The sequence below is a fragment of the Megascapheus bottae genome, chromosome 17, assembly GCF_031878675.1.
Source record: "Megascapheus bottae isolate mThoBot1 chromosome 17, mThoBot2.hap1, whole genome shotgun sequence".
Classification (NCBI taxonomy): Eukaryota; Metazoa; Chordata; class Mammalia; order Rodentia; family Geomyidae; genus Megascapheus; species Megascapheus bottae.
In genome coordinates, this window is record NC_143525.1 from 588,185 (window position 1) to 615,456 (window position 27,272).

General features: G+C 47.3%; 1 protein-coding gene across 2 annotated transcripts in view; it reads right to left on the reverse strand.

The window, feature by feature from the left end:
* Nucleotides 1–245: 245 nt before the first annotated feature.
* The window catches only part of Camkk1 (calcium/calmodulin dependent protein kinase kinase 1), a 35,904-nt gene continuing 8,877 nt past the window's right edge, over nucleotides 246–27,272 (reverse strand). The window contains exons 3-16 of one of the 2 annotated variants that reach the window (XM_090349333.1): nucleotides 26,888–26,935; nucleotides 26,471–26,524; nucleotides 26,126–26,177; nucleotides 25,745–25,878; nucleotides 25,269–25,305; nucleotides 24,053–24,074; nucleotides 22,603–22,691; nucleotides 19,130–19,329; nucleotides 15,334–15,387; nucleotides 14,529–14,602; nucleotides 12,228–12,315; nucleotides 11,890–12,018; nucleotides 11,380–11,483; nucleotides 246–3,017 (exon numbers count right to left, since the gene is read on the reverse strand). In XM_090349333.1, the coding sequence (XP_090205459.1) occupies nucleotides 2,945–3,017; nucleotides 11,380–11,483; nucleotides 11,890–12,018; nucleotides 12,228–12,315; nucleotides 14,529–14,602; nucleotides 15,334–15,387; nucleotides 19,130–19,329; nucleotides 22,603–22,691; nucleotides 24,053–24,074; nucleotides 25,269–25,305; nucleotides 25,745–25,878; nucleotides 26,126–26,177; nucleotides 26,471–26,524; nucleotides 26,888–26,935 (1,158 nt within the window). In that variant the 3' untranslated portion in view covers nucleotides 246–2,944. The remainder of the gene's footprint in view (nucleotides 3,018–11,379; nucleotides 11,484–11,889; nucleotides 12,019–12,227; nucleotides 12,316–14,528; nucleotides 14,603–15,333; nucleotides 15,388–19,129; nucleotides 19,330–22,602; nucleotides 22,692–24,052; nucleotides 24,075–25,268; nucleotides 25,306–25,744; nucleotides 25,879–26,125; nucleotides 26,178–26,470; nucleotides 26,525–26,887; nucleotides 26,936–27,272) is intronic. The other variant, XM_090349332.1, reaches the window with a different exon arrangement.

The following is a 27,272-nucleotide window of genomic DNA, read 5'->3' on the forward strand; positions in this document are numbered from 1 at the left end:
GTTTGATTCATCAGTACCACAGACACAGAAAAAGCCAGAAGTGGATGCTATGACTCAAGTGATAAGAGTGCTGGCCTTAAGAAAGCTCAAGGACAGTGTCCAAACCGTGAGTTCAAGCCCCAGGACTGGCAAAAAGAAAAAAAGAAAAAAAACTCAGCTCCACTGAAGCTTGAGGCTGTTCTCTCAGCCTGAAGGTGCGGTGCAGTCAGTGTGCAGCTATTAAAATGATTCCTAGCTCAATTCACTAAGTGCTGGTGACTTTACTGTGGCACATACAAATCCCACATGAATGGCTGGAAAAAAACAGAGATGCTGTTATCATACACATTAACCCAGAAGGGAATCAATGCCCCAAGACTAATACAGTTAAGTAAGAAAGCTTGAATTCAAACTCAAAGCTGTCATTTCCCTGAAAGACCCTATGAAAGGTAGGGGTCAGGGCCTAGGGCTAGGGCAGGTGCAGAAAGGACACTGACTCCTATGACATGGCCCAGGAACTTCTGCCCCACGAGGTACAGTAATGGTTCCTGCCTGGCCCAGATCTCTGTGCCAGGAAATAGGCAAGTGCCCCCCTGAGCAGCCTACTGGCTCTTCAAGAAGGGCCCATGAGATCTTTCAAGGAAAATGAGCAAACCCTCTCCTCTGCCTTTCTCCTCCCCCAACTTCTCTTTCTCTTACAGGGCTCCTCACATTACTGTGGTGGAATGCTTCAAACATCCTATGAGAATGTCAATGGCTCACACCTGTTATCCTAGCTAGTCAGGAGGTTGAGATCGGAGGATTCTGGTTTGAAACTAGCCTGCACAGCAAAGTCCCTGAGACTTTTATCTCCAATTAACCACCAGAAAATTGAAGTGGTACGGTGGCTCAAAAGAGCTCAGGCACAGCACTCAGACGTTGAGTTCAAGCCCCATAGACAGCCAAAAAAAAAAAAAAAAGGTAACAACAAAAAGCTTTCTGGAAAACTGTGAGCAGTATCAGCTGACCCAGCACAGGAAAAGAACATAAACATGGAAACAGAATGTGTATACACAAAGCCTATCACTTTTTTTTTTAACTTAAAAAGGTTTTTATTGTTTAACTCACTTCCTGGGAAGTTAATTTTTAAAACACTCTTATAGAGTTTGTTCAATTGTGCTACATTCAGAAACACTGATGCTAACCCAAACCCTTAGCAACGGGTGAGAGCCCTTATCATGGCTCTGCCTGGTACAGTGGTGCCAGCCACCCACCTCCATGCTTTCTTCCAGAGATGTCCAATCCTTGAAGCTTCCTGAAACCCTGGACCCTGCAACGATGAGCCCAGAGATGCTCAAGACACTTTCTTGTCAGTCACTGGATTTTAACTTGCCTCCCATTAACTCTATAAAAGTGTTTTTAAAGATAGTATTGTATTATTATTTTGTATCAAGCCCTGGGTCACACTGGCTGCCTCAGCACAGAGGAGTTGGAGAGAACTCGGAGCCCATTGATAATGGGCAATCTTCTGCTCCCAGCCTTAAATAGACATAGAAATTATGTTACAGATGCAGGTACCGGTATAAGACATGCGAGTGTGCTATGTGCAGCAGATGACACTGTATGCGCATGTGTGCATGGAGGTGTGACATATTCCCACAGGAGCAGAGAGGTGGCAGGACATGGGGTGACCCCCTTTCACCTCTTCTCAGTCCCCCCTCTCTTTCAAGCAAGTCCTCCAATAATATGAAATCCATACAGGTAGTGGAAATCCCTTTTGTGGCCCACAAAAAGGATTTTTTTTTTCTCTTTAGAGATCAACCTTTGTACGTATTCAGTCAGTAAACATCATGCAGGCCAAGCAGTCATTATCTCAGTGAGAAGACAAAACCTGCAAGGAAGGACACATCCACGTGGGTGCCTCCCTCTTCCACACAGAGCAGGCTGACTGTCCACCATCTTAGGAGGAGGCAACTGGCAGAGCGATCTGCCCACCTGCCAGGGTACACATGGCGCAGGGTCTCTTGTATGGCGAGGCTTCCCAATCTAACAGTTTATCTTTCACCCGAGGGAAGTGGCAGGCAGGCTGGTGAAGCATCAGAGGATTCCAGTTAATTCCACCTTTGCACGACCACAGCTCTGTGAGCCCTCAGCTGATGTCACCCTGATGCCACTTCTGCAGGCTTTGCTCTGGGAAGCCTTGGGACGGAGTGCGGTGGGAGGGAAAGGGTTGCTGCTCCCAGTTCAAGCCTGGATTCCAAGCTTGATTCAGTCCAGGCCATTTTCTGAGTGGTGCTGGATACAAAACACAATCCAGGAAGGTCAAGCCAGTCCCCCTGGCTGACAAGTCAGGGGTATGCTGGGAACCACTCCCAGTGGTGAGAAAGGCCATAGTATGATCCCCAGTAGTTTTCTCCTTCCAGGCCCCATGTGAAAATTAAAAATAAAAGACAAATGAAAACAAAAAAAGGAATTTGAATTTCATCTCCAATTCTGGCCTTCTTCCTGGTGAGGTCCAGACATACATTCTAGAGGTCAGAGCCTTCCTAACAGCATTGTGTGTGGAAAGGAGCTCAGGCACCTCTATGCCCAGGACAGACTCCTCCCTGCGGTGTGGAAGCTGAGCCAGACTCACCCCACCATGGCGGTCTCAGAGTGCAGTTAAGCCAAGACTCCACCTGCCATCTTGGTCTCCTCCCTTCTGTTCTGAACCTGGGCTCCCCACAGGACGAGTTAGGCCAGGGAGAACCAGGACCAAAAGGAAGGCCCCTCAGAAGCCCTGTCCCACCATGCTGCAGATGACACACATTCCAATGCTGTCCCTGAACATGCCTGTACACAGGTCATGCAGCAAAACAAGGGAGGGGGCCGGGGAGAGGGGGCAGTCCCGGCCTCCTGCCTGCAGAGGCAGATGTTGCATGAGGGCGGTGGACTTCTGGAGGTGTGGGATGAACATGCTGCTGGTGCCCTGGGCACATGCAGGGACTCAGGATGCAGCCTCATCTTCCTGGACACCAGGGAGTTCCGGGCTTTTGCCCACTTCACCACACCCTTCTTTCCTATGAGGAGAGACAGGGGGCAGGGGGATCCCAAGGGTCAGAGCATGTACAGAGGGGTCACTCTCACACATTCATAAATGCATGCTTATCCCACACTCTTTCCAATATCCCATGGGTTCCCTGGAGCCTCCCTCCTTCCCCATCCCCTGACTCAGCTTACAACCCTTCTGTGGCTCCTTGCTTTCCTGAGATAAACTTCTCAGGAGCCTCTGATGATTCTGCCACGATGACTTTCCTGGTGTCCTTGGCAGATCAGTCAGGTCAACGATCTCAATTAGCCCTCAGCAGATGTGTGAGTGGAGGGTCTTTCACTGGCACTGTTTTCCCTTGCTCACAGGGCACTGTCATGGAATTTGGTTCCATATCTACTGGATTCCTATAGTTGACCCCCCATGCTTATACCTGTAATCCTAGCTACTCTGGAAGCTGTGATCTGAGGATCAGAGTTCAAAGTCAGCCTGAATAGAAAAGTCTGTGAAACTCATATCTCAATTAATCACCAAAAAGCCAGAAATGGAGCTGTGACTCAAGTGGTAGAGTGCCAATTTTGTGCAAAAGAGCTTACGGACAGCACCAGGCCTCAGGACCAGCACAACAATAAAATTCAACGAATCAAGAACATATGCTGAAACTCTGAAATAAGGTAAAAATCTTTTCTGAAAATTTCACTTAGCAAGTGAACATATGAAAATTAGAAAAGAATCAAACACGTCAACTCACTAAAGCAACAAAACCCTAAAATCAATAGGGCAAAGAAAAAAAAACTTAGTTCTCAATCTGGGGCAAAAAATTCACAAGAATCAACAAAGACTTTTCAATAATAAGCCTAAGCTGGGCACTGGTAGCTCATACCTGTAATCCTGTTACTCAGGAGGCTGAGATTTGAGGATCATAGTTCAAAGCCAGCCTGGGAGAACAAAAGTGTGGTCTAATGGTAGAGTGCTTGCCTAGCATGCACAAAGCCCTGGGTTTGATTCCTTGGTACCACATACACAGAAAAAGCTGGAAGTGGTGCTATGGCTCAAGTGGTAGAGCTCTAGCCTTGAGAAAGCTCAAGGACAGTGCCCAGCCCCTGAGTTCAAGCCCCATGACTGGCAAGGGAAAAACAAAACAAAACAAAAAAGCCAGCCTGGGAAGCGAAGTCCATGAGACTCATCTCCAATAAACTACCCCCCCCCCCCAACAAAAAAGTCAGAAGTATAGCTTGTGGCTCAAATGGTAAAGCCTTGATTACAAAGAAGCTCAGTGGCAGCTCCTAGACCCTGAGTTCAAGCCCCAGGAAAGGCATACACACAAATTAATGATAATAAGCCTAAATGTAAGTGGTCCTATCTCCTCAGATCAGATGACTATACTAAAAACATGATCCAGGGCCTGGGAGTGTGGCCTAGTGGTAGAGTGTTCACCTAGAATGCATGAAGCTCTGGGTCTGATTCCCTGGTACCACATATACAGAAAAAGTCAGACGTGGTGCTGTGGTTCAAGTGGCAGAGTGCTAACCTTGAGCAAAAAACTGTCCAAGGACAGTGCTCAGGCCTTGAGTTCAAGCCCCAGGAATGGCAAAAAAAAAAAAAAGATCCAATTTTTTTTTCAACAAAACAAAAATACCTCACAGGTAAAGACACTAGAGACTGAAAGCGGTAAAAATGGAAAATGACATGTTAAGCAAACAAGCAGAAGTCAAAAATAAACAAGGTCAGGTACCGGTGGCTGATGCTTATAATCCTAGCTACTAAGAAGGCTGAGGTCTGAGGGAAGTGTCTCAAAGCAAGCTTCGACAGGAAACTCAGTGAAGCTCTTAACTCCAATTAACTAACACAAAGTCAGAAGTGAAGTTGTAGCTCAAGTGGCAGAGACTAGTCTTCAGCAAAAAGCTAAGGGACAGTGCCTAGACCCTGACTCAGTTCAAGGCCGAGTACTAGCACCAAAAAGAAAAAGTAAGTAAGAAGCTTGGCATTAGCCATATATAATCCTAGCTACTTAGGAGGCTGAGATCTGAGGATTTCGGTTTGAAGTCAGCCTGAACAGAAAGTTTGTGAGACTATCGACTCCAATAAACTACTCAGAAAAAGCTGGAAGTGATGCTGTGGCTCAAGTAGTAGAGCACCAGTCTTGAGCACAGAGAGGCTCAGGGACAGCACCCAGGCCCTGGCAAAAAAAAAAAAAAAAAAAAAAAAAAAGTAAGCAAGGATAGCTAGCTTCATCATATCTGACAAAGCCAAGATTAGGAGAGATTAAAATTCATTACATATTCATGAAGATGATACATATAAATATATAGCAATAAACACACACACACTGAACATCCAATTTTATGAAGCAATCACCACTAGACATAAAGAGACAGAGATGCAAAAATAAGTGCCTCCAGCACTCCATTCTCAACAATAGATCATCCTGATCAAAAAAAATCAACAAACCTCAGAATTAAACATTGGAATTAGTCTTTTTTTTTTTTTTTTGCCAGTCCTGGGGCCTGAACACAGGGCCTGACCACTGTCCGTGGGCTTTCTCAAGTCTAGAGCTCTACCACTTGAGCCACAGTACCACTTCTGGCTTTTTCTATATATGTGGTACCAAGGAATCAAATTTGGGTCTTCGTGCATGCTAGGCAAGCACTCTACCTCTAGGCCAAACTCCTGGCCCTGAACTGACAGTCTTCTACAGAGTATTCAATTCAATGGAATATGCAGTTTCTAACAGTAGCTCACACAATTTTCTCCAAAACAGACAAACATTTCAGGCCATAAAAAAGTTTTGACAGAGGGCTGGGAAGGTGGCCTAGTGGTAGAGTGCTTGCCTAGCATGCACGAAGACCTGAGTTTGATTCCTCGGTACCAAACATATAGAAAAAAAAAAAAGCTGGAAGTGGTGCTGAGGCTCAAGTCATAGAGCTCTAGCCTTGAGAAAGTCTAAGCACAGTGCTCAGATCCTGAGCTCAAGCCCAGGACTGGCAAAAAAAAAATTAAAGCAATCTGAAGGAGCACGGTGGCTCACATCTGAAATTCCAGCTTATCCAGAGAGCAGAGATCTTGGCTTGAGGCCATCCCAGGGAAAAAACTTAAAGAAATCCTATCTGACTCATCAAGCTAGATAGCAGACCCAACTACCCTGAAGATTGCAGTACAAGGTTAGCATGAACAAAAACTTGAGATGTTCACTGGAAAAAATAACTAAAATTAATTTTTTTATTTGGTCCTAGGGCTTGAACTTGTCCTGAGCTCTTCAGCTCAAGGCTACCACCCACCCCTTGAGCCACAGCACCACTTCTGGTTTTCTGGTGGTCCATTGGAGATAAGAGTCTCACGGACTTGAGCACTTCAGCTCAAGCTCGCTTGGAAGTGTGATCCTCAGATCTAAGCCTCCTGAGTAGCTATGATTACCGATGTGAGCCACCGTGCCGTGCCTAGCAAGCATGAGCAGCTGAGTTCAATAACTTGGTACTGAAAAACAAAGACCTTAGGAAAAACAAGAACAAGACAACCAAAACTTAATAAAGATCAGAGCATAAATGAAGCAGAACTAAATGAACAATATAAAAGATCAATGAAACAAAGAATTGGTTCTTTGAACAGATGAACAAAATTGAAAAACAAGAAAACTAAAAGACTCAAATAAATAAAATTAGAGATGAAAATGGGGATATTACAATAAATTCGGAGAATCATTAGGGAATATTATAAAACCATATTCTAATAAGCCAGAAAATGAAGACAAAATGGGTAAATTTTTACTAATATGACCTATCAAAATGGATAAAGAGAATACAAACAATTTTGTTTAATTTGTAATGAATGATACTGAAACAGTATAATTTTCCAACAAACAAAAGCTCAGCTGTTTTCACTGCTGAATTCAATGAAACCATTAAAGAACTAATACCAATGCTCCTCAAGCTATTCTATGAAACAGAAAGAGAAAGAATGTTACCAAACTCATTCTATGAAGTCAGTGTTACTCTGATGCCAAACTGGATAAGGATAGTTAAGTAAGGTGGGGGAGAGGGAAAGTAAGAAAGGAAGACTTTTCTTTAATGAACATAGTTGCAAAAAGTTCTAAAAAAAAAAATACTTGAAAGGCCAGGAGTGCTTGCCTAGCATACATGAAGACCTGGGTTCAATTCCTTGCTACCACACACATAGAAACAGCCAGAAGTGGTTCTGTGACTCAAGTGGTAGAGCTCTAGCCTTGAGAAAGCCCAAGGACAGAAAGCCAGGACTTGCAAAAAACCAAAACAAACCTTGAAAACCAAGTTCAATTGGGTCAGGTATTTGTAGCTCATGCTTATAATTCTATCTGCTCAGGAGGCTGAGATCTAAGAATTGCAGTTCAAAACCAGCCCAAGAAAAAAAGTCAAGGACACTTTTTTTTTTTTTCCTGGTCCTGGGCCTTGAACTTGGGTCTAGGCACTGTCTTCAAGCTGTTTTTGCTCAAGGCTAGTGCTCTATTACTAAGAGCCACAACACCACTTCTGGTTTTCTGGTGGTTATTTGGAGGTAAAAGTTTCACAGACTTCCCTGTCCAAGCTGGCTTTGAACCTCAAATTTTAGCCTCTTGGCCACGAAACTCTTATCTACTCGTATCTACAGCTAGCAAAAAGCTGTAAGTGCAGGAGTGGCTCAAGTGGTAGAAACGCCCATCTTTGTGTGTGTGTGTGGGTGGGTTGTGGGACTTGAACTCTGGGCCTGAGTGTTATCCCTGAGCTCTTCAGCTCAAGGCTACCACCCTACCCTTTGAGCCAAGCCCCCCTTCTCATTTTCTAGAGGTTAATTGGAGATAAGAGTCTCAGGTCCTTTTGTGCCCCGGCTTGCTTTGAACCTTGATCCTCAGATAACCTCCTGAGTAGCTAGGATTACAGGCGTGAGCCACCACACCTGGCACTAGACATTATTTTGAAAATGAACTATACAACTTGTGGGTGAGGAGAGGAGGGAAAAACTGGGAGAGTGTGAGAGAAGAGGTAACACTGTCCAAAAAGAAATGTATTCTTTATCTGAAGTACAGATCTGTAACCCCTCTGTAAATCACCTTTATAATAACAATACATTAAAAAAAAACAGCATAGTACTGGCACAGAAACAGACATGAAAATCAATGTGATAGACTTGAAGTTCACATAGCTAGTCATCTGACTTTTGAACAAAGTACCAAAAAATGTACATTAGAAAAAGATACCCTCTTCAACAAATGATGTAGAAACTGACTATCTACACATAAAAGACTAAAACTAGATTTTTCACTCACTGTACAAAGTCAATTCAAAGTAGATCAAAGACCTTAATATAAGAATTGACACTGAAATTACTATAGGAAAAATACTTGAAGGAATAAGCAATGGTTTTCTGAATAGGACTCCAATAGTTCAAGAAATAAGAACAGAAATGATAAATGAAAAGCTTCTGCAAAACAAACAAAAGGCCAGGAGTGTGGCCTAGTGGTAGAGTGCTCACCTAGCATGCATGAAGCCCTGGGTTCGATTTTTGGGTACCACATATACAGAAAAAGCTGGAAGTGGTACTGTGGCTCAAGTGGTAGAGTGCTAGCCTGAGAAAGCTCAAAGACAGTGCTCAGGCCCTAAGTTCAAACCCCAGGACTGACCCCCCCCAAAAATTCCAGAATTAGACATCCATAGAAAGGTAGAAAGCCTTTGTCAGTTACTTATCTAACAATGGGTTAATATCCAGAATTACAAAGGGCTCAAAAAATAAACATAAAACAAATAATTGAGCTAACAAATTGGACAGAGTGATCAAAACAAGTACAAAAATACCCCTCCCCCCCAAAAAAAAAACATTAACAAGGGGCTGGGAATGTGGCTTAAACATAGAGTCCTTATCTAACATGCATGAAGCCCTGGGGTTGGATTCTTTAAGACAACATAAACAGAAAAAGCTAGAAGTGATGTTGTGGCTCACATAGTGGAATGCTAGCCTTGCCTTGAGTAAAAGAAAAAGAAGCTCAGGGACAGGGTTCAGACCCTGAGTTCAAGCCCCAGGGATGGCCAAAAACAAAATCAACATGGCAGCACTGGTGGCTCACATCTACAATCCTAGCTACTCAGGAGGCTGAGATCTAAGGATCTTGGTTTGAAGCCAGCCTGGGGCAGGAAAATCCATGACTCTTATTTTCAAAAAGCCAGAAGTGGGACCAGGAGTTTGGCCTAGTGGTAGAGTGTTTGCCTAGCATGCACAAAAACCCGGGTTCAATTCCTCGGTACCACATACACAGACAAAAGCCAGAAATGGTGCTGAGGCTCAAGTGGTAGAGTTCTAGCCTTGAGAAAGTCCAAGGACAGGGCTCAGGTCCTGTGCTCAAGCCCAGGACTGGCCAAAAAAAAAAGAAAAAGAAAAAGAAAAAAAAGCCAGACGTGGCACTGTGGATCAAGGATAGACTTAAGCAAAAGAAGCTCCAGAAACAATGCCCTGGCCCTCAGTTCAAGCCCCAGGATCCTCAAACAAAGCAAAGCAAAGCAAAATAAAACAAAAACAACTTTAGCCACAAAGGAAATATAAATCATAACACTCCCATTCCTTCTCATCCTATTTACAATGGCTATTATCCAGAAAACAAAGCAGTGGGGGGAGGTGGGGGAAAAAAACAAAAAGAAAAAGAAAACAAATAAGGATAGAAGGCTGAGGTGTTGGGGGGGGGGAGAGGATCTTCTGTGTATTGCTGGAGGGATTACTGGTGCAGCCACTTTGGAAATCAGTATGGAGGTCCCTCAAACAAACCAAATATAGAACTATCAAAAGTCCTGCTATACCACTCCTAGGCATGTATCCAAAGGAATGTAAGTCAATATACAAGAGATATACCCATATCTATTCATAAGTTATGCTATGGAATCATCTTAGGTGCCCAACAACCAAAGAATGAGCTAAGAAAATGTGGTGTGTATATACAGTAGAGGAGTATTTAGCCACAATATAAAATGATAAATTTATGACATTTGTAGGAAAGTGGATAGAACTAAAGATCATGATGGTAAGCAAAAAAATGCAAACAGACTATAGAGATCCCTGTTGTATATTTTCTCCCTTATGTAGGCTTAATTAGTGTGAAATCAGAGTGGAGGAAACAAGAAGGACATGGTGATGGGGGATAAATATGCTTATGTACATTGTGTTTGTATATGAAAACAGCACAGTGAAACTCATTAAAGTTGCAAACAAAGGCAGAGAGGTGGAAGGGGGATTTGTAGGAATAAAGTGTTTAAAATGGGACTACAGAATTTGATGACTAGAAAGGACTTAGTCAATTCTGATCAGTTGTCAGAATACAAAGTAGGTGCAGGATTGGGAATGTGGCTTAGTTTAGAGTGCTTGCCTAGCATACATGAAGCCTTGGGTTCAATTCTTCAGTACCATATAAATAGAAAAAAGCTATAAGTGGTGCTGTGGCTTAAGTGGTAGAGTGTTAGCCTTGAGCCAAAAAAGCTCAGGGACAGTGCCCAGGCCCTGAATTCAAGCTCCAGGACTGGCATAAATGTTCTTAACCTGTTTCACCATTAGGGAGCAGAAGGCCACAAGCACCACTGGATTGACCAGATAGTCTAGCCTTGACTGCATAGCCCTAATTCTGCTTGGCCTGTTGTGATAATTAATAGCTTTCCCTTTTGCTCTCAAAACTGGCCCCTTTTGTCAAATTCTGTAGGATCCCTCTACACCAAGTGCAATTCTTAAGCCCTGAGACTTAATGAACTCAGGAGATAATGTGCCTGATCCCGGACCACCTTTCTTTATTATTATTATTGTCAGTCATGGGCCTTGAAGTCTGGGCCAGGGCGTTGTTCCTGAGCTTTTCAGCTCAAAGTTACTGTCCTACCCCTTGAACCACAGCACCACTTCCGATGTTTTTGCAGTTAATGGGAGACCACAGTCTCACAGACTTTGCTGCCAGGGCTGGCTTTGAACTGCGTCCTCAGATCTCAGCCTCCTGAGTAACTAGGATTACAGGCGTCAGCCAAGGGTGCCAGGCCCAGACCACCTTTCTGAAGAGACAGAAAGCTACAGATCCCTCCTTATTAGGCCTCTCCTAGGCTCCACCTCTTGTTATTATGAGGACATTCCTTGGAAGAACACAAGGGAAAGAACAATTGTCTGAGAGCTGGGCTGATGTCTGTAGACACCTTTCTGGGGAACACATGAGCATCAGAAAGCAGGGTGAGCTTCTCATTAACAGTGTATGCATGAGGGACGCTGGGCCCAGCCTGGGGTAGGGGTTGTCCAGGAAGCTCCCATCTTGAGAGGGTAGAGGGTGCAATTGGGGCCCTATTCTGAGACTCAGCTGTGGGGACAGGCTCTATAAGAGCAGCCAATCGCAGCCCAGGAAGCAGCCCACAGAGGAGGCCCACGGTACATACGTCACTAGGTTCCCTGGAGCAGACATGGACCGCTCTTCCCTGCGTGCCTGCGGCTCAAATGGATTCCCAAAGGAACGTTTCCTCAGCATAGACTTGACCAGGATCTGGGGAGCACAGGACAGCATGAGGAATGAAGGCCCTAGACACCTGGGCACACTGGCAGCTCTGGCTCCTGAGAGGATGGTTGTAGTGTCTGCAGCCACTCCTTAGAAGGCCTCAGAACATTTTCACTGTCACAGCCTGGGTACCCGAGCAGTGCCCAGGGAAAAGCAATTCAGTCTCCCCAAGTTTTCTGGCTTATAAGTTCTAAGTCATCCTCTGTCCTCACCAAGCTTCCAGTGAGCAGGCCACAAGGCTCAGACTCCATAACATACCCTCTCTCCACAGGCCTCCAGCAAGCAAGCAGGGGTCACCAAAGCTGCCACCCGGGTGTCCTCCCGAAAGGCCCAAGCACAGAGCTAGTTCAAGCAGTCCACATGCCCGCTTCAGATCTTCCCAGAAGGATCGTACCACTGTGGTCCAGCTAGGGATGAGCTTGACTGAGTTCTTTACTTCCTCCTCAGTCACCTCCACCACACTGCAGTGCTCCTCCTCTGAGGGAAGGGGCTCCTCCCCATGCTTGGTCACCCAGGGGTGCAACTGTGGAGCCAGAAGAAAAGAGAGGCTAGGGCTGTAAGTGGTAAGATACCAAACCAGCAAGGATCTAAGATTTCCTACCAGCAATGACCTTGAGGAAGTCCAAAGCCCCCAAACCCAAGACACTTCATGTTCCAGGGCAGGCTCTCAGGAAGGGGAGCCAGGCCTGTTCTGTGGAGCCCAGCCCAGTCCAAGGCCTCCTGTCCCCTGACCTTGATATCAGGCACCCCAATTCTCGTTTCAGGATTCTTGTCCAGCATCTTCAGGATCAAGTCCTTGAGCTCCTCGCTGACCTCAGGCCTAGACAGGGGAAGAATAAAGACACAGGTGCACTGATGTGAACCCCTTTTCCCCACCCTAGGGGCTGACGCTCAACCCACACTCCTCCCTAGATGGACAAACAAGGACACATCCAGCGAGAAGGAGTTTCAGAACCAGTACAGAGGTCTGGGGCAGAGGTCATAAACAACTTTTTTTGTTTGTTTGTTTGTGGGGATTGCACTCTGGACCTGGGCACTGTCCCTGAGCTTTCAGCTCAAGGCTACCGCCCTACCCCTGGAGCCACAGCGCCACTTTCAGTTTTCTAGTGGTAATTGGAGATAAGAGTCTCATGGACGTTAGTGCCATGGCTGGCTTTGAACCACGATTCTCAGATCTCAGCCTCCTGAGCAGCTAGGGTTGCAGGCATGAGCCACCGAGCCCAGCTTAACAATTTTTTTTTGCCAGTCCTGGGGCTTGAACTCATGGCCTGGGCACTGTCCTTGGGCTTTCTCAAAGCTAGTGCTCTACCACTCAAGCCACAGCACTATTTCCGGCTTTTTCTGTGTATATGCTACCTAGGAATAGAACCCAGGGTTTCATACATGCTAGGCAAGCACTCTACCCCTAGGCCACACTCCTGGCTCTACAAACAACTTATTCTAAGGGGTTGGACAATTTCCAAGTGGCCAAGATGATGAGGATAATGTGAAAAGCCAGGAGGGACTTTCACTCTCTTCCCTCCACCTGCACATGAGCAGGAAAGGTCCTCTGTCTAGCTGAGGGGCACCTAGGCCCAAGGAGGCTAGTAGGTTGCTACACTGCCACCTAGGAGAGTGTGGGCAGGGACAGGAATCTGGGAAGAGGGGAACAGGACTACCAGCCTAATGGCAGCCAATGCCACTCAAACACAGCTTCTTTGTTACCATTCCTGGAGTAGCCATCTGTTCAAAACTGGGGAAGAATGAGTACCCATGTTGTGGGCTTCCCTCCCTAAAAACTCCTAGTCTCTGAAATCTCCTAGTCCCTAAAAACTCCTAGTCTCTGAAATCTCCTAGGTCCCAGAAGGAACTCCTGAACAGGAGGCCACGGTAGGAAGACAAGAAACCAGGAAATTATAGGCTAGTAGGAGGTAGACTGACTCTAGTTGGGTAGTGTCATGGCTACAAAACCTAAACCTTCAGCTCAAGGCTAGTGCTCTGTCACTTTGAGTCACAGCATCACTTCCAGTTTTCTGGTGGTTCATTGGAGATAAGAGTCTCACAGACTTTCATGCCTGGCTGGCTTTGAACCTCGATCCTCAGATCTCAGCCTCCTGAGTAGCTACAGGGCTCCAAAACTTCTTGAATGCTATGGCCTTGGACCATGTTAAGAATAAGCTAGTCAGATCCACTGTGTTTTAGGAACATCTGCCAGGCCTGTGTTGGATAGACAGGAGAGGGCCAAAGAAGTCATGGCTGGAGAAGTATGGGGAGAGGGGCTAAGGCCTGAACTTGGGCAGGGGCATAAGCAACAGGGCTTGAAGATAGATAAGAGGTGGACTTGACAGGGCTTGGGGACCACACAGGCAGTGGGTGCAAAAAGGACAAGAATCAGAGGACAACTCCAGTCACTTTCAGTCACTTTCCCACCCTGGCCACTCGAGCTGATGGTAGATGGTTCTAAAAATAAGAAGTCAGGGAGCCAGGCTGAAGCCACAGCAGCCAAAACCATCCGTAGAAGCAGGGATGATGAAGGAGCCTCCTTAGCCACCCCAGAGCTCAGATATCTCAGTAATGAGAGGAGTGGGGAGGAGACAGGGCATCAAATCCAACCTCAGCCCTCAAACCTAGTTCTCCTCTAGGGCCTCTGCTTGTCCACCTGCAAAATGGACAGCATTCTGGTATGTGGAAGACCCTCATTCTCTGTGAGAAAAGAGGAAGTTCCCCTTGGGATCTGTGTGACATTAGTTCTGTTGACCCAGGCTGGCCTTCAAGGAAGCTGTGGTATGAATGCATGACCCAGGGCCAATCCCAACACACTCCAGGCTTGACAGTCCCATCCATCCAATGAGATACAACTCCCACGCCTTGGAAACCCTCCACTCAAGAGTTCTGCTTTCCACCTGCCCAGGGGCCCCTCTCAGGGATCAGCGTCCCCACCTGCAACTCTGCAGGCTGGGGTGTGGTCCTCAAAGGGCAAAAGCTCTGCTAAAAGTCAGATACTCCTCCCCAGGAGTGGGCAGAGCCCCCTGGTTCCCTGGGTGGACAACTCACTCCTCTGGGAAAACCACGGGCTCGTTCTTGATCTTCTTGTGCAGGGCCAGGATATAGTCATCGATGAATGGGCACTGTGGCATGGAAAGGCAGATAGGGGTTGTAAGTGCAGGGTCATGACTATGCTGGTGGGGTGTCTGGTGGGGGGCTGGGGACAGCAGGCATCTGTCAGGGTCCCTAATTACTCTTGGATCTACTTTGAGGGACTTCATCTAAACTTGTCTGGGGCATGGCACAAAGCAGGGGCTCAACAAATAGGACTCAACACATGATTTGATGAGGGAACTGTGAGGCCCACTATACCTGAAGGTGGTACAGTTGCCTGAGCAAGGCCTTCACTCCCAGGGCCTGGCATTTGGAAATGTGTTTGCCAAGATCCCGGCTGTCCCCCAGTGTGGTCACTAGAGCTGAGTCAAATATTGGCAGACATCTTGGTCAAGTCAGAGTTGGATGTCCCCAAGGCTTAGTCTGACCCAGCGCAGGGAGCGCTTGGTTACATGCATGTATGGATACGTGAATAGCATTAAAGGAGAGGGGACAGAGGCCCATTGGCTGGACAGGAAGCAACACCATCTGACTGCTCCCTCAGATGCCTGCTATCCTGGAACCCCATGTTACTCCCTCCCATCACCAGGGAGTGAAGAGAAAAACAGAAGAAAAAAACCCTTCTCCCTCAGACCTGAGTCCCAGGTGGACGTAGGGAAGGGCCTGCATCTGTCACTCATACCTGGCTCACTGGTCCCAGCCATGGGACCAGAACTCTGGGATGTCCCAGCTGTTTCCCCTCCAAATCCCCAGAACTCACCTTCCCATAAACAAAGCAGTACAGAGTAACTCCCGTGGCCCACACATCCAAGGCCTAGAAAAAAAAAAAAAAGAACATGCTCACATCAGTTTCCAGTGAATACATAAAGCCCAGTAGGCTGCTGGGACCCTCCTTCCATCACTTACTCAACAAAATTCCCACAGCCTTGCTCCATGCTGGGCCTTCCATTGAGCACTGAGGATTCAAGCATGAACATAAAGAAGCTGCTGCCCTCCAGGGGTTCTAAGCCTCCCCATTTGCTGCTTCTATGACATAGATGTACCCCCAAAATTATTGTGTATATTGAACTTATACTCAGTAAACGAGTTCTTGCTTCAAGGCATCGTCCTTTCTCCACTAACCATTGGAGAAGCCATCCCCACGCCACTTCCTGCTTCCTGACACAAAAAAAGTATCCCTTATCCATTGTGAGGCCCTGCCTGCCACACTGGGATTTGAACTCAGGGCCTGGTGCTCTTGCTCCATTTTTTTCGCTCAAGACTGAATTCTACTATTTCAGCCATGCCTCCATTTATGGCTTTTTGATTTGTTTTATTTATTTATTTTTAATTGTAATTGGTAGAAGGGTTACATTATATTCGCTAGATAGGCTTTTTTTTTTTTTAAGTTAACTGGTTTAAGTGGTTTATTGGAAATAAAAGTCTCACAGGGACTTTTCTTCCTTGGCTTGCTTTGAACTGTGATCTTCAAATTTAATCTCAGCTTCCTGAGTATCTAGGATTACAGGCATGAACCATCAGCACCCGAATATACAAGTCTTTCTTTTTTTTTTTTTTGTAGGTCTTAGGGCTTGAACTCTAGGTCTGGGCGTTCTCCCTGAGCTCTTCAAGGCTAGTGCTCTACCATTCTGAGCCATAACACCACTTCCAGTTTTTTGATGGTTAATTGGAGATAAGAGTCTCAGGGATTTTTGTGCCCAAATTGGCTTTGAACTTCGATCTCCAGATCTGAAGATCTGCTGAGTAGCTAGGATTACAGGGATAAGCCACCAGCACCCGGCTACAAGTCTTACCAGTGATAAATGTCTCAGTCTTGGCCATTATATTATGCTATGTAAGACAATGTCCTTATTCTTAGGAAACATCTACTATGGGTAGGCATCTTAAGAGACATAGTCTCCAACTTAACCTTCAAATGGCTCAGAAAAATGGAATTGAAAAAGAAGCCAGGCACCAGGGACTCACACCTTTAATCCTAGCAACTCAGATCCGAGGATCTCAGTTTGAAGCCAGCCTGTGAGGCTCTTATCTCCAATTAACCTCCAGAAAACCAGAAGTAGAGCTGTGGCTCAAAGTGGTAGAGTGCTGGCCTTGAGGGAAAAACTTCGGGGTCAGTGCCTGCCTTCAGTTCAAGCCAGATGACTGATAAAAGAAGGGGGGGGAAGAAACTGAAAAAGATATGTAGAGAGAGACAAGGAAAAGAAAAATGAGCCAAAATATTAACAATTGATAAATCTGGGCAAAGTTGTACCTGATTTCTTTGTAGTATTCTTATAACTTTTCTGTAAACTTGAAACCATATCAAAATTAAATGTTATTGTTTTATTATGTAGTGCTAAGGATTATACCCAGAGTTTCACACAGGCTAGGCAATTAATCTACCTCAGCTATACCCGAACCCAAAATAAAAAGTATAAAAAATAATCTTCAGCTGGGTGCCACTGGATAATGTCTGTTATCCTAGCAACTTTCACAAGTAGTTAGGGACCTAGGATCTAGTAGCCAGAATCTAGATAAGACCAGCCCAGGCAGAGAAAAAAAGTACATAAGAACCTTCTCAAGGCCGGGAGTTTGGCCTAGTGGTTAAAGTGCTTGCCTATCATGCATGAAGACCCAGGTTCGATTCCTCGGTACCACATACATAGAAAAAAGCCGGAAGTGGTGCTGAGGCTCAAGTGGTAGAGCTCTAGCCTTGAGAAAGTCCAAGGACAGTGCTCAGGCCCTGAGCTCAAGCCCAGGACTGGCAAAAAAAAAAAAAAAAAAGAACCTTCTCAATCAAGAGCTGAGCACAGTGATGAGGGCCTGCTATCCTAGATACCAGGAAGTCTAATGTAGTGACATCTCTCCCAGGAGCAAGTCCTGATAAGTGAGGCTATATCTCAAAAATAAGGATCAGGGCTGGAGTGTGGCCTAGTGGTAGAGTGCTCACCTAGCATATACAAAGCCTGGGTTCGATTTCTTGGTTACCACATACACAAAAAAAGCTGGAAGTGGTGCTGTGGCTCAGGTGGCAGAGTGCTAGCCTTGAAAAATGTGTCCAAGGACAGTGGGTAGGCCCTGAGTTCAAGCCCCAGTACTGGCAAAAAGTAAATAAATAAAAATAAGAAGCAGCGGGGTGTTAGTGGCTCATACCTACAATCCTAACTACTCAGGAGGCTGAGATCTGAGGATTGTGGTTCAAAGCCAGCCCAGGCATGAAACTCCTTAAGACTCTTATCTCCAATGAACCCCCAGAAAACCAGAAGTGACACTGTGACTCAATGCTGTAGAGCAGAAGCCTTGAGTTGAACAGGGACAACCACCAGGCTCAGAGTTCAAGGGCCAGACTGACAGGGAGGGGGAGGGAAGGAAGGAAGGAAGGAAGGAAGGAAGGAAGGAAGGAAGGAAGGAAGGAAGGAAAGAAGGAAAGAAAAAGAGCCAAGCGTGGCTCATGTCTGTAATCCTAGCTACTCAGGAGGCTGAGATTTGAGGATCCTCAGAATCTGAGGATCAAGGTTCAAAGCCAGCCCAGGCAACAAAGGACCTGAGACTCTCATCTCCAATTAACCTCTAGAAAATGGGATGTGGGGCTTGGCTCAAGGGTAGGGTGGTAGCCCTGAGCTGAAGAACTCAGGGACACTGCCCAGGCCCAGGGGTAGGGCGGTAGCCTTGACCTGAAGAGCTCAGGCACAGCACCCAGGCCAAGTTCAAGCCCCATGATCCACAAAAAGAAAAAAGCAAAAGAAAAAAGAAGTATGGTTCAGCAGTAAAAGTACCTGCTTAAGAAAGTGTGAGGCCCCAAGTTCAAAACCCCAGAACCATCAAAAATCAATCAAAAGGGCTGGGAGTGTAGCCTAATAGTAGAGTGCCTAGGATGCATGAAGACCCAGGTTTGATTTTTTGGTACCATATACATAGAAAAAGCTGGAAGTGGTACTGTGGCTCAAGTAGTAGAGTGCTAGCCTTGAGAAGACCAAAGGATAGTGCTCGGTCCCTGAGTTCAAGTCCCAGGACTGGCAAGAGAATAAAAAATAAATAATAAAATCCCAAACTTACACCCCTGAGTTGTTTGAGCTCCAGATCTCATATGCGCCCAACAGCCTTTCTTCCCTCCCCTCTATGGCAGGGCTGCAGCTGCACTCTGAACTCCACAGGTAAGGCCAGGCCTGGACCCAGGTAGCACACTGGCTGCAGTTCCCTCTCAGGAGGTTTTGCCTACTGCACCTGTCACTCAGCCGAAAGCCCAAATGTCCAGGCCCTGGAAACCCTGCCCAGCCCCATAGCCCTAGGATCTCTTACAAATTCTCTCCATTCTCTGAAGCTCAAGGGCACCTCTACCTTCTGACTACAGCCCAGATCAACTGGCATTAACATCTCTAGAGGAGGCCGGGATCATTTGGCTGGAAAATGTGAGAAAGTCAAGGTTGAGAAGCAAGTCAGGCTTCACAGAAGAGATAAATAATGTCATTTCCTCAAAACAAGGACCCTGACACCTTCAATTTGGAACCTGGCCCCTGTTGCAAGCTTTTCTGTACCTCTATGTGAGCCCCCAACCTGACCCAAGCCCTGGGAGTCACCTTCCCACTGAAGCTCTGGCCGGAATCAGAAATGGCCTCTGGGGCCATGAATGCCGGAGTCCCCGCCGTGCTGGACAGCTGAGCATCATTCCCTTCAAACTGGTTGCTGACGCCAAAGTCAGCGATCTTCACGTGCCCGTCATCTCCCAGAAGCAGGTTGGACGGCTTAATGTCCCTGTGTACAATCTTCTGGCAGTGCACTGCAGAGAGAAGCAGCTGATGGGCTGGCCTGAGGCCCACTGCCCGGGACCTCCCTCCCTGGCCTTGTCTGCAGAGTCCCCCACACTCTCATCTTGTGAGGACCTCAGAAGAGGACAGCAGGGCTGGGTAACCCACTACATCATGAAGCTCAGCCCAGGCAGTTAGCAGCAGAGCCAGAACAAGGATCTTAGGCGTCATTGGGCTCCAAGTCTAGGGCTGACACAGAGGAAGAAGGTCAGAGGAATGTGGTGCCTGCAGCACAATCTGCAGTTTCATTGTCACCCAACCTGGTCAAAGACCTCTCTGCTCCCAGGACTGAACTGGACTGTGGGAACTGTGGTATCTTACCGATGTACCGCTCAGCCCTAGTGATCTGAGATTGGAGATTTTAGGAAAGCAGGGTATCCCAGGCATTGGCACCACCAGGATAAATAAGGTCAGCCATTTCCAAGAAGATTAAACTAGATCAGAAATAGCCTAGCGGGCCCAGAGCCTCTGCTTCCAGGGTTCAGCATTGCCAGAAAGAGACAAGCCACTCAAGTTGAAATGACCACAGGTGTTCCAGCATAGAGAAGGCACTGACCCCATTTCCCAACCATCCACTGTCAGCTCCCTGTTCAGCAAATGCCTTTCCTGAGAAAGGGGTGAGAAATGTCCAGCCAGTGGGGCTCTGTAAAATCATTTGGCAAATGACAAACATATATGCTGTTGCTGCTTCTTCTTCTTCTTTTTTTTTTTTTTTGCCAGTCCTGGAGCTTGAACTCGGGACCTGGGCACTATCCTTGAGCTTTCTCAAAGTTAGTGCTCTACCACTTGCACCACAGTACCACTTTCAGCTTTTTCTGTGTATGTGGTACCAAGGAATTGCACCCAGGGCTCTGTGCATACTAGGCAAGCACTCTGCCAGGGGCTATACTCCTGGCCCCACATATGCTTCTTGAATGCTTCTTGTGAGCTGCCTGTGGCTGTCTGCCTAGATTAGTAATTTTGTACGGCCCACAAATGATATTATGACCCTCAACAGAAAAAGCCCCCCCCCCCCCGCTAGACCAGCAGACCCCAGGATGTAGTAGAGGAGGAAGACAGGATGGGAAGGAAAAGAGGGCAAGGAAGCAGAGGACAGGAAGGCTAAGGGCAGAGAGAGAGAGTGCCTCTACCAATAGCCACAATACCAATGGCCCCTACCAGAGTACTGATACTCATGAGCTGCTTCATTTAACCATATGCTTTGCCCCAAACTCTAGACTCTCCATATGGGATATACAAAACACATGTCTATGGACATCAAGATCAAAGCATCTCTCAATACATTGCAATAACATGTCTAATTCTGATTTTGACTTCCTGCCTGCAACCCTCACCATAAACAAATACAAGCAAAACAGAAAGCCCATGACTGCCCCCGCCCCATCTTTCGAGCTCCCTTAAAAACATGTCACCAGTTGCCAGAAACCTCAGGATCCTCCACCTCCCTGCAGCCCTCACATCAAGGAGTCCTAGAAACTCAAGTTCAAAATACATTTTAAGCTGGGTATGATCACATATATGCATAATCCCAGCTGCTTGTAGGTAGTTATGGTAAGAGGATCAGGGATTGAGGCCAGCTTGGGATACACAGTATAAGAAGGAGGAAAAAGAAAAAAATAAGGTAATAAGAGAATATCTCTATGTATCTATAAACAGATGTAGATCTATAGATAGATATCCTCTCTCCCACTCCTAGATCCAACTGCATCTCATCACCTCCCCTGATGTACCTGCTCCCATCTGAGAATCAGGTGTTGGGCAGCCTCAATTTCCCCTCCACAGGGCCTGAATCATGGCACCGCAGTGCCTCTGTTCATCTGCCTATTAAACCTCTAGTCTAACTAGGAGGTTAACTCCAGGGAGCACCTCTTCAGTGATCAGCTGGGTCTTGGAGAGCCTTTAGTCAGCAACGACACAAGATGAGCTTTCATTTGCAGTGGCTAAGGATGATAGGCAACAGGCCCTCAGCAGTTCAGAAGGGTTCAAAACAGGAAGAAGGTAGAGCTGTAGTTTGGTAGAGTTGTGACTGTTGCTGACCTTACCCAGGGCAAAATGTCCCCTCCCAACAACTCTACACCCTATTATGGACTATCTCCCCCAAGAACCTCATTAAGCTGAGGATATTAGAGGCTCCTGTCCTGTTCCTGTTATATTCTAGGTCACACTTCAGCTGGGCCTCCACCCTTCTCCCCCAGGGAGAATCTGGTTCCAAAAAGAGCCAAGATTTTAGATAGAAAGGCAGCGCCCCATGGTCCCCAACCCAGGTGGGAATCCTAGATGTCTGTGAGCATGTGCTGTACCTACACCTGTCACCCCACATGGCCACCCTGCCTCCCTCATATCCCTCTCCACTGCTACTGCACTAATCCTAGCTCCACCATCTGTCACTTGGGCTATAGAAATAGATTTTTCCCTGGCCAGCTGGCCATCTCTCACCCTCCACCCAGCTGCTCCACAGAGATTCAGATGGATGAAGACTCGCCTACCTGGAGCAGGAGCCTCCCAATGCCAACAACCTGTAGTCCTACAAATCCTCTACAGAGGCACGCCCGGACCTCCCGGGGTGGCCTGGACAGTGTTTCCAGCATCACTTATCAATCACTATCTCCCACACGGGATGAGTCAACCAAATGGAACTGCTCCCCATCCTCCCCTGCCTCCAGGGCCTCCTCAGCCTGGCCAGGCCGCCACCTCAAAACATCCGCCTGGAAGTTCTAGGGGCAGGCGGGGGAATCTCCAGCCGGCGCACAGTTGGTACTTATAAATGAAGGACGGGAACGAAATAAGCAAATGAGAACGCTAATCCCGGACACAGAAGCTGCGGCCGCATCCCGTACCCACTCCCCGCAGCCTCCCCCTTCTTCACCGTAAAGGTAAACCCAGCCTCCCAACACCCACACACAGGCACCGTGCCAGACAGCCGGGCATAAATCAAATCGCATTCGTCCCCGGTCTCCTGAGGCCTAGGGAGAGGCTAAACTTGGCCAAGAACTCCTCAGAGCACAGATAAGGGCCGAACCCCGCACACGCCGCCAGGAGCCGGCCGGAGCTTGGCGCATGCCCAGTGAAGAGAGCAAGGGCCGCCCACACGGCCAGCCCGCCCTCCGTGACAGCGGATTGGCAGATCCGCGCGGCGGGGGCGGAGCCGCCGGGCCGGTAGGACCCGGGCCCAGCAGCTGAACCCAGGCGCTGAGGCTCCCGACCCCCGCCAGCTCCAAGCCCGGACTGCGGCGCCCCACACTCACAGTACTCGAGGCCCAGGATGACGTCCCGCAGGTAGAGGCGAGCTTGCTTCTCGGGGAAGGGCTGGTCGCAGGGCACTTCCATGACCGGCCTGGGGGCGGGAGCGGACGCGAGGTGCTCAGGGGGGCTGGGGGAGCTGGGGCCGGGACGGAACGCGTGGCTGCACAGGCCCCCCAGAACCTCTGGAGGCCCCCTGCTGCTCCCATGTCATGCAGATGTGAAAGTATCACTTTTCAATCCTAATTTCAAATCGGCTTTATCTAAATTTCCCTTGGTTTATGTATCTTCTAAGTATTTAAAAGTATCTATAATCAAACAACGACAAAGATGCCATTTAAAGCAATGTTTGTCGAACATTGTTTGCCAAACTCTGAATCCAGCAGTCATGAAATCAGTTCACTGGGTAGCAGCAACTGTAATAATAAAAAATAGATACTGTTCTATTACAGAGATGGATAACAATATAGACATATATTTCTTGGTTTTGAATGCAGGCAAAAACCTGAGCCTTCAAAAGATAGCACTCCTTGTCCCCCTCCCCAAAGTAGAGTTTAAGAAATCCTCAAACAGGGCCGGGAGTTTGGCCCAGTGGTAGACTGCCTGCCTAGCATGCACGAAGACCCGGGTTCCATTCCTTGGTCCTGTGGGACCAAGAAAAAAGCCAGAAATGGTGCTGAGGCTCAAGTGGAAGAGCCCTAGCCTTGAGAAAGTCCAAGGACACTGCTCATATCCTGAGTTCAAGCCCAAGACTGGCAAAAAAAAATCCTCAAACAGAGACAAGCTACAGCTTGCATTCAGGACTTCCCAGGGAGTGCCCCCCAGTCTGTCCAGCTCCATGGCTACAGGGCATACATGTGAGAAGAGGAGGCTTCATTAATAATTTGTTGGGTGATGCTGGGCAATCCATTTTTCCAGTGATCCTTCACTTCTTTTTTTTTTTTTTTGAGATTTCTCAAGAATGCTTTTAATTTTAAAAACAAAAAATAAGTTGTGACCGCTTCCCATGTCAAGGAAGAAGATCCTTCACTTTCCCTCTCAGAAATGGGAGCAAGGAGTCCCACCCATTCCACTCATAGATTTTCACTTAGTAAAAAGTGAAAAAAATGCTTTTGTGATTTGAATGCAGATAAGAATTGGGTTCCACCTCTATATTTCTCTTGAAAACACTGCTTTCTTCCTCTTCTTCCATCCAACCTTTCCAGTTTTTCAAGGTCTGGGGCATGAACACACACACACACACACCTTTTCTAGAGGCATCTCTGACTTCCAGCCTGCAAACCCCACCAGCCTTCAAAGAATAGCCTCTTATTTACTAGAGACTGGCATTTCTAAAGGCAAGGTCTAGGTCTCTGATTTCTCCTGCAGTATCTGGCCCTTGGGCTGGAGGTCATGGGGAGGGAAGAAAGGAAAACTGGCTTACAAGTGACCGGCCTTATCAGATGAGAAACTCACCCTTTTCTCAGGAGGTCAAACACTGAAAGAAAAGAAGACATAACCAAGTTGACACATCATTCACCGCCAAGGTCCCTTCCTGTTCTGAACGATGGAAAAGGGACAGGCATGCAGGCATACTCAAGGATGGGACAGGAGAGGGCTCTCAGGATATCAGAGGAAATAACTGGATAAGAGTAGAGTCTGCTGTGGACCTGCTTCACTTGATGCTCAGGTGCTAGGTGAGACCAGCAGAATGAACTCTTTTTTTGTTGTCAATCATGAGACTTGAACTCAGGGCCTCGGCACTAGCTCAAGGCTAGCATACTACCCCACCACTTCCACGTTTCTGGTGGTTAATTGGAGACAAAAGTCTTGCAGATTTTGGTGCCCAGGCTGGCTTTGAACCACAATCCTCGGATCTCAGCCACTTGAGTAGTTAGGATTACAGGTGTGAGTCACCAGCACTCAGCTATGGACTCTTTTAGAGGCGGAAACAGAAGCTCAAAAAGGGGACAGAGGGCTAGGAGAGTGTTTGCATAGCATGCATGAAGCCCTGGGTTGGAGTCCTCAGTACTACATACACAGAAAAAGCTGGAAGTGTTGCTGTGACTCAAGTGGTAGAGTGCTAGCCTTGAGCAAAAAGTGTCCAAGGACAGTGCCCAGACCCTGAGTTCAAGTCCCAGGACTGGTTTAAAAAACAAAAAAAAGGGGGACAGAAAATTTCCTAAAGGTCATAGCATGCACACAGATAAAAGCAGGGAGTAAAGACTAAAGTCTTGTCCTCTAGTTCCTAAGCTGGTTCTCCTTTGGTCCCACTTTTTTTTTTTTTTAATTTTTGCCAGTCCTGGGGCTTGAACTCAGGGCCTGAGCATTGTCTTTGGGTTTTCTCAAGGCTAGAGCTCTACCACTAGAGTCACAGCACCACTTCCAGCTTTTTCTCTATATGTGGTATCGAGGAATCAAACCCCCGTCTTCATGCCTGCTGGGCAAGCAATCTACCACTAGGCCAAACTCCCGGTCCCATAGGTCCCACTCTTTGAGGCCTCTTCTAAGCCAATGATAAGGCAGACATGAGGAATTTAAATAACATGCATTCTAACAAGGATAATAAATAATATGTTCTGCATGTAATAGCTAATTTCCTTCTGACAGCACTCTATGAGGTAGACACCATTTTCATCTTGTATTATCACTATCATTTTCTTTTGTAGCAGGAATAAGCTGGATTACTCACCCAAATAGAGATTGTCCTCAGCTGGGTCATCCAGGACCTGATAAAAGGAGCAAAAACACAGGTGAGGTTTGAGGAGACATGGGCTGGGGACTCAGGCCTCCTGTCCTTGTCTGCCCTGAGATGCCTAATACACTTCAGAGCCACCCCAGATATGGACCAGGAGCTGTACATGTGCCAGATGGATGGAGCCTCAGCAGTCACCAACCCCACATGCCGCATAGCATCTGGCTCTTCTCACTTCCTGTGGAGAGGATGAGCTCACCTTTGCCTCTGGAGCACCTCGGACCAATCTGAATGGCCTTCGTGCCTCCCTGGAGCCCTTCCCAAGTCTGATTTGTCCTTGGGGGCAGAGAGCTCAGCTATATTTGCTCTCTTAGAAGGACCCCCAAATCTTTGCCAAATGCCTCCCTGCCTGGGAACCACTCACATTACCCCCAGGGCATGCTGACTTCCGCTTGCTCACCACTACCTCCTACCTCGATCAGTTTGACCACATTCACGTGGTCCAGCTTCTTCAGGATGGCGATCTCCTGGTACACCCGCTCTAGGGGCAGCAGCTGCTTAGCTGGTCCTCCCTGGACAGCCTGGGAACCTCTGGGGGGAGGGCGACCTGTGACCAGGAAGGGAGTCAGGCCTCTGTCCCAGGACCCAGGCTTTGCCACAGCCTGAACCCTGTCTAAAGCAAGACTTATGAAAGGCAAGATGGTGATCCGTCCAAGTCCACCAATGACATCCCATTCCCCTGCCTTTGTTTCCCTCTACTCGTGTTTATAACACGACTAATTAGGAGCGGATCCACTCCTTCCCTTCCCCTAGCAGGCTAAGAGCTCCCAAGAATAGGGCAGACAGATACATACGGGGAAAGCCATACTGCTTCAGTAGCTTCTTTTTGGAAAGAACTTTCATTGCCTAAGGAGAGAGGGACAGGAATGTCACTGTGGGCAGACACAAGGAGCTAGAACAGGCTGATTCCATGGAGACTGAGGTCTAGACAGACCCAATGGACATCTCTCATTGACACTGAGTAAGTCACCTGAGAATCAGTCACCTTCACTTTTCTTGCCTGCAGAGGAAGCTGGCCTCTGCATACCCTGAAGGACAGACAGCCTGCACCTTTGAGAGGTTACAGGCTCTCATCATCACCCACCACTCAGGTTTCTAGGGCCCAGCCTGACAATAACACCCTCCTATGGCAGACTCACATAGTGTCTGTCTTCACTTTCGTTGTAGGCCAGTCTCACCACACCATAGGCACCCTGTAGACAGACACTGGTTAGCCACATCTGGATAAGACACCTTCCCTAGGACCAGCGAGAAGACAGATGGCCAACCTGCCAACTCTGGTCCCAGCCCCTGCATCCCATCCCTACCCCACCCCCAGATGACTGGTGAGTACACCAGCTGATGGGGAGGAGAAGCTTTTGCCCCAGGAACTGCCCTTGCCTGGCTCACTATGGCTCTAGGCCCTTCTAATCTCTATCTAGAATCCTGGGGAATAAGTTACCAGGAGTCATCACACTGGGTACATATTCAGGCTAGGACAGTCTGGGCTCTGATTTCCATTCCCACCACAAGACAAGAATCATGTTGCCCACATCCTTGTCCTGGCCCAGTCCTACCTTGCCAATCTCACTCTGCAGTTTGTATTGGTTGAGTTGCACACAGTCCTGGGAGAAAAGAGGAAGCATCAGGCACAGCTTGATCCAGAGACAAGACTGTTCTCACATTAAGAGCCTGTCCCTAGACTATAATTCCCAGAAAGTCAGCTCTCACTAACCTTCCCTGTTTGGGGGGTCCCTTGACTATGCCATGCTCCCTCAGTGGTAAAGAAAAAAAGTGCACTGATTCTTGCCTGGGCTCTGGGATTGAGAAAACCTTTCTCTGTGAAAACCAAATAAGTAAGAGTTTGCAGAAGCAACTGAATGTGAAAGTCTAGCTGTAAGGACAAGAGAGATATGTGAGATTTGGGGACCCCCCAAAAAAAAATCAAGGCTCTGACATCAA